Genomic DNA, 6,793 nt, shown 5'->3' on the forward strand with positions numbered 1-6,793 from the left:
TCTGTTCGAGGAACTCTCGGCTACGATAAATATCTGATTTTCAATGTACGCGTGTAATATGTATGATATCGAATCTACTACGAGTGCCATAAAATAGTGCCACTACTGACTTACATTTTTCCAATTCCCCGGTAAATTATGAGCGACGCCGATACTTTGGTTGCATCGAGTTTTTCAAATTTTATGCTCATCGCATGTAGATTTGAATGGGTAAAAAAGATATTCAGATACATATTTAGTACCGCGAGTTTGATGGTTCCCTCGCAAATTTTATAACCCTTCGGTTGTAAATTCGGATGACTCTCGAGTTACCACGTTTAACGGATGTTGGAACGGTGAAACATGAATTGGGATAACGTCTACGTCAAGTAGACCATAGACCGATATAACTCGACTGACTATTCGTGGTCCGGATATTTAAAGTAACAAACGGGTTATATTTAAACCTTTTACCACGCGCCCTCAAGTTTTCCATATAGCACACAATGCTAATTAATAGATCGCAGATTTTTATATGGAATAAATCGTTCGTAGTATTAATTTGAAAAATAAACTGTACAAATCCTTTAAATATTGTGAAATGCATTTCATTGTTCAAACTTATTTTATGTTTCTCGTATATATTTTTCTATCAATGTATAAAACCCAGTGTATTCAATAAATAATTTATTTAATAAACTATCAATATTCAAGTTATAACTTTCTGTCCGAGGAATAGAAATTTCCTTTACAAAGTAGACAATTAAATTTTTTGAGCTCAGTTAAGCGTTGTTAAATATAAAATTCAGATGAAAAAAGTTGATTTGGTAACGTCAATTGCAAAACCCCAAATGTATACGCCTTCACAACTTTAGCAAAGCAATAATTGTCAATCAGGATTTAAAAATTTAATCTAAATAAAAAATAGAAGTTAGACAGATCTGAATAATATATTGAAAGTATTTTGTAGATAAAGTTTAGTAAATGTGTGCCTAAAGGATATGAATAAAATTACATTATAAATAATATACATCGTATCAAACCATGTTGATTCCAGTATAATATGCAATGCCAATGTGTGTATAAAGAAGGCATACGCGATCGGCTTTAGTGCTATTAAGCGAGAATCATTATCAGAATGAAGACAAATGATTTAAATCAGGTCGAAAGAAGCATTGCGAGAGTGAATTTCGCGTTGGTAAGTCGATTATATGTGTTGCAAGCGATCGTTTGCTCGACGACCAGCTCGGAGAGAAGCTCGTAGCCCGTTTCAAGCTAATTTACTCTACTTCCAAATATCGGAAACATGTAGTACCTTGATCGTGGCCGAGGCCTTCTCCTCATTTTACCCGTGGATCAAGTTTTACCTTCTCCTCAGAAATCTATATTTGTCGAGTATGCTGTAAGTTCGTGGTGTGAGCGTGCGTGCATCTTGAGGTGGTAGTACAACAGAGGTCGAGGGTGTATTATATCTAAACGAAAGCCGATCGCCTTCACGGAAGTTCCCGCTGGAGGGTGCGTGTAACGAGTGACGATTGGTACCGATTACACGTGATTCATTCTGACGAGCGTTCAATCTGTCAGTGCAATAAATAAAGATGCATTTTGTTCTTCTTTTTTTTCTAACGTTTAATTCTGTATCATTCTTACGAACAGGGGGGCGGGCAACGTACATACGGACAAAAGTGAAGAATACGAACGAAGATACGTTGAGAACTGGGACGAGAGAAAGTGGTATAATTGATAAACGTTTAACCGTGAGAAAGACAAATTTGCAGGCGGGATACATCTCTCTGTTTCGTCGTATGTTATTCATACTTGTATGAAACTGACAGGACAAGTTGAGAGGGAAATAAATAATACGAGTTATCACAAAGAAATGCAGTTTATTTACCACACCAACAAACTGACCCAAGCCTATTCACTAGATGTAGAGTACAAAAATTTCAATGATACGAAAACTGGCAGTATCGAGAACGGTTTGTCACGCGTACGTAAAGTAAGTATCGTCTCGCGAGGACAACGAGGATCGTAACGCGTGACAGGCCATTAAATATGACTATGCCTCGATGGGAACGAATCAGAAGCGTTTCTTTTTTTAATTCAGCGTGGACTTAAGCTGCTATTAGGACGGTATCTTTTACTACGCTTACGTTTAGTCTCGTTGCCGATTAGAGAGCGATTACGCGGTTTCATCATTTCTTTTCTATCTACGAAGCTACGCGTTTTGAGCAATGCGGGTATATCATGTCATATATACGTGTGTCGCGGGTGATCAACGTAGGAACCAGAAAGTGGCGCTTATTTACGATCGTACGTACGATTATCACAATGTACAAAAAATGCAAAGTATATTTCACCATACAATGATTACGTTAGCGATCTCTATCCGATTAATCGTTATCTCACTTATTACCCCTTCCGGTTTTAGTAATTGCCACTCGATGCACTCATGGATGATCGATGATATCGAGTAATGAAATACGTTAGAGCGTGAAAGATTCCGAGCAGCAGTTTCGTCAAACGGGATAAGTAAACAATATTCCAACATTGGACGAAATATAGATACGTGGGTGAACGTTTGCGCAAGGGTTCGAACAATTTCATTCTTTCGATCCAATACTTTTTATCGCATTTTAGAAGAAACGTTTCGCGAGTCAGCGTTCTCTTCCGATTAGATAAACTGAGATAAAGCTCGAAGAACCGTGCGAGTGAGTGAGCGAACGAACGAACGTACGAACAAACGAACGAACGGACGAACTTGAAAATAAAACTAACGAAGAAGGATAAGAAGAAACTGCTGCATCGGATCTCGGCATCGAGCCAGTCTCGTCTGTATGTCGTCTGTGAGAGCAGTCTTTATAGTCAGTTACGACTAACACCGACGAATAACGAGAGAAAAAAAGAAGGCGAGAACGTAAACAGAGGGTGTGAAGGGGTCAAAAGTGGGCACGTGTAATAGACGGGTTACAGGAACAGATTGATTAGAATGCTGTAACACAGTACGGACACACAGAAAACGGTGGTTACCATTTGCATCGGTATAGTGATATCGACACCAGGCGTGTCCTCGTGCTCGTTGGAACTTTCGGTCTCTTTCGATTGGGTAGCGTTCGCGAATAATGCACCGTTCTCAACGTTACTTTTCACTGCGAGGTCGGTCGGGGTCGTTTGGGAACGAATCGTGCTCGTCTCGTTCGTGCGTTCGCCCTCGATATCTCTGTCGGTGGACGCGTTGTTCACCTCGTTTAATATCATCACCCATCCGTTTCTCTCGACGCTGTCCTTCCGATTCGATCTCTTATCCTCCGTAGCGAGGATGGCCGCCTTCTCCGAGGTCTCCACGTTTCTCAATGCCTCTTCCGTGTTGCGCTCTTTACCCTCCCGTCTCGTTGGACGTCCCACGGGTGAAGATGCTCTATCCGATTCGGTTTCCGACTCATCGGACACCAACCATCCATTCTTTCCGATACTACTTTGCCTGTACACTCGAGTTCGCGATAAACTCTTCGAGGGGTCCGACACGCTCAATGATTTCCCGTCTTCGGTAATTTCGTCGTTTTCCTTTGCGTCCGCTAGACTATTCGACGCATTATGTTTCTCATCGCCAGAGTCGGCCCGCTCGATCGATTTGAAACTCCCCGAGATCCTCGGAGGATTCTCCGTTTGCAGGTCCTGGTCGGTAACCACCCATCCGTTATCGTCGAACAATTCCTCGATACTTTTCTCCTCGAGTATCGATGAACTTCGCCGTTTTACGCTGTTGTCCTCGTATCGTTCCAGACTACTGTAATTATTTTTGGAATAGGAGTTGGACGGTATGCTTGACACAGCAGTCTGGTCATCAGTCTCAGAATCGGTCGACTCGTTCTCGCTCGCCGAGGACCGATCCCCTTCTCGATCCGAATGCTCAGTCTTTTTCTTCTTTATGTTGCTATTTTCGTCCCTGGATTCATCGTCTTCGTCCGCCGCGTCCGTCTCGGAATCGCTCTCGGTGTAGCTTTCGGATTCACTGTCCACGTTTGTTTTGTCGACTCGATCGGCACTGAATCCATCGGCAGATCCAATTTCGTTAGCGTCGACGGTCGTTTCTTGCGAGGAATTTGGAATCCGTTCCGGCCGATACGCGGCCCCGTCTAAGATAGCGGTTGGTTGAGCGAGCGATGCCCGCCGATCGGTTTGAGCGGATAATAAAGAGTTCACGTCGTTCGCCGAACGACCTTCCGCGTCTTCACTGACCTCGCTGCGGTTCTCTACTCGACTATCATTACCGCTACCATCGAGACTTTCGAATCTAGTCGTGGAGGAGGAAGAGGATGAGGTGATCGTTTCGTCGGTGTCCGTACTATCGTCCGTGTGGGTCCGTTTGTTCGACTGCGGTTTAACCATCGATCCGTCCGCACTGTCATAATCGTAATCCGCGTTCTTAGCCGCGATTTCGTTATCCTCGACACGATCGGTTGACGGTTCATCGTGTCCGTCACTAAACGTCCTAAAACGATTACGGTCGTGGGGGTTATTGGAATTAGAACTGGCCTGATGAGTCTGACCGTGATCTACGTATGTTACGAACCTGCTGGTGTAGCCGCCGGCCGGCGTCGTCAACATCGCGGCCCCGCTCGGCGTCGTCGTCGTCGTCGACGTCGTCGTCTGGCCCGTCACCGAATGCGCGGGACTTCCTCTCGGCGACGAATACCTGAGACACGAGTTCATATCGCTCGATATTCGAATTCAATCTCCTTCACACGTTCGCGCTTCCACCGATAAATCGTTCGCTTTCAATTGTCTCGTCTCGCCACCCGATCTCAACCCGACCACTGTTCCCATTGCATTGTCAAGCTCCGATATCGCGCGAAGATTGCAACTGATATGCCCAAGAATCTACCGGCCGTTCGCTTTCCACGAGAGACACGCACCGAGTACCACCACGCTATCGATCTTTCTTCGACTTCCACGCAAACACGCTCGTTATTTACTAAAAATAAATACTCGCATGTTCGTCCCACGATGAATACTTTTAAAAAAAAGTTAGAATCGTGTCAGAGCTACGTAGTCGTCGTTCCGTTCGCCTCGTTCGATGTTACTTGTTAATGGAAACTCTCCAATGAGAAATCCCGTAGGAAAGTGTATACTTGCCTGGTCGTAGGTGAGTCTTCCTTGCTGCCTCGTCTAGCCTCTGCGCTCCGGGCGAGCAAAGGGCCGATGTCCGTCCTAGCCATCGCGGATTCACTCCTTTGACGGTCCGGAGCGACGACCGAGGGTGCCGACGAGGTGCCCGTAGTTGAGGGATGAGCATCGGTTTCCGATTCCTCCTCGGTCTCGGATTCCGTCTCTTCCGACGAGCTGCTCGTTTCTTCTTCGTCGTCGTCCACTTCCTCCTTTTCTTTCTTCTTTATGACAGCCTCGTCTCGGGCCGCTGCGGGCTGCGTAGGCGGCGGCGGGGCTGCACGGTTACCTAGAAAATTATAAGAAAAATCGATAATTTTTATTTTCCAATCGACTCCAACCTGCGTGGAAAATTTTATAAAATATATTTAGTTAGTTTATTTGCAGTGGAGAACTGCAATTAGAATTGGTGATTGTACGAAATAAAATTTAATTATTTCTATATAATTTTTTCTATTGTATCCACTACGTGAGGGTACGTAATACAGCAATCCTGCTTCCGGATTTCTTTCTGGCATGAGACACTCTATAAGAATCAAATAGTGGATATTACGAAAAATGAAAAAAGTTTTTCTTTGTTGGACTGTTCCTTTTAGTTGTCGAATTCGAACAAAGAATTTCAGAGTACATGACTTGACTGGAGGACAAATGCATTGGCTAATCAAGACCATTTTTCTGTAGTCAGTTTTCATGGTGACTTCGCTGCGAGCGTAGTACGTACATGTAGTGAGACAGTAGTAACATTAATCTTTGTGCAAGTCCCAGTTTCTTTCTCTTGTGTCCTATATAAGGATACAATTTCTTTTTATCATGCACGCTCTCTCGCTTTTCGATTTTTACCTTTTCTATGCAGCTACAAAGAACCCAAACGGTGCGAGTAGGATCGAAAAACGGAAAAGAAGAGAAATAGTCTTGACCGTGCAATTACATTTGGCTCGTTGTTAGTGTAGGGGTTTCAATTTTATGAAGTATTGTAAAATTATTATAGGTTCTTTATCAATTTTAAAATTATGTAAGACGTCAGATTGATATTCGTATGTTTTATGTACTTGGCTGGCTTTATTGTAATCCCCGGCTTTTGTTTATTTATATGAATGACGAAGTCGTTAGCGTTTCGATATTCACCTGCGCCTAAAAAACGGCTCTGAAAGGGCTTCGAAGCGGGGCTGGCGTTGTCTTTAGCAGACGCCGGTGGCGTGCTGGCGGGTGGCGACGAGACCGCGGATGCTGCGTTCGACGCCGGTGCCCTCGACAAGTATTTCTGCTTCATTTCCTCGGTGGTGAATGGCGCACCGGTACTGCGGATTCCTGATCCCGTCGAGCTTTCGGAGCCGGTGCTCGAGTCTGATGAAGCGCTTCTCGTCGCAGGGGCATGAGTATCCGTCGAAGTTCGCCTGCGAGCAACGATATTTCAATTAACGACTTCCTCGATTCGGTAAACTCGGTGGCGCAGCAGACATTCCGACACCGCAACTCGCGTCGGTGATATTAGTTTACATTGTTGCTCTTCTCTGTTCGTCCTCGCGTAACTAATGATCTATTTTCTCAGGGACGGGGCGATTCATAACACGCATTCCGGTGCAAACCTGACTTTTGCGGTCTTCCGGTTGCTAGTTGGGAGTTGTGGAATGAGTGGAAGGCGTAGCAT

General features: G+C 44.4%; 1 protein-coding gene across 11 annotated transcripts in view; it reads right to left on the reverse strand.

The window, feature by feature from the left end:
* Window positions 1-6,793, reverse strand: part of tn (tripartite motif containing protein thin) — a 51,825-nt gene that overhangs the window by 5,905 nt on the left and 39,127 nt on the right. For 7 of the 11 annotated variants that reach the window (XM_026812270.1, XM_026812274.1, XM_026812275.1 and 4 more), the window contains 3 exons: window positions 5,116-5,434; window positions 4,553-4,675; window positions 3,010-4,471 (listed from right to left, as the gene is read on the reverse strand). In XM_026812270.1, the coding sequence (XP_026668071.1) occupies window positions 3,010-4,471; window positions 4,553-4,675; window positions 5,116-5,434 (1,904 nt within the window). Of the gene's footprint in view, window positions 1-1,435; window positions 1,557-1,829; window positions 4,472-4,552; window positions 4,676-5,115; window positions 5,435-6,793 lie in introns of those variants that run through there. The other 4 variants (XM_026812278.1, XM_026812277.1, XM_018022000.2 and 1 more) reach the window with 4 other exon arrangements.

Source organism: Ceratina calcarata, unplaced genomic scaffold (genome assembly GCF_001652005.2).
Source record: "Ceratina calcarata isolate Rehan_Ccalc_2016 unplaced genomic scaffold, ASM165200v1 scaffold27, whole genome shotgun sequence".
NCBI lineage: Eukaryota > Metazoa > Arthropoda > Insecta > Hymenoptera > Apidae > Ceratina > Ceratina calcarata.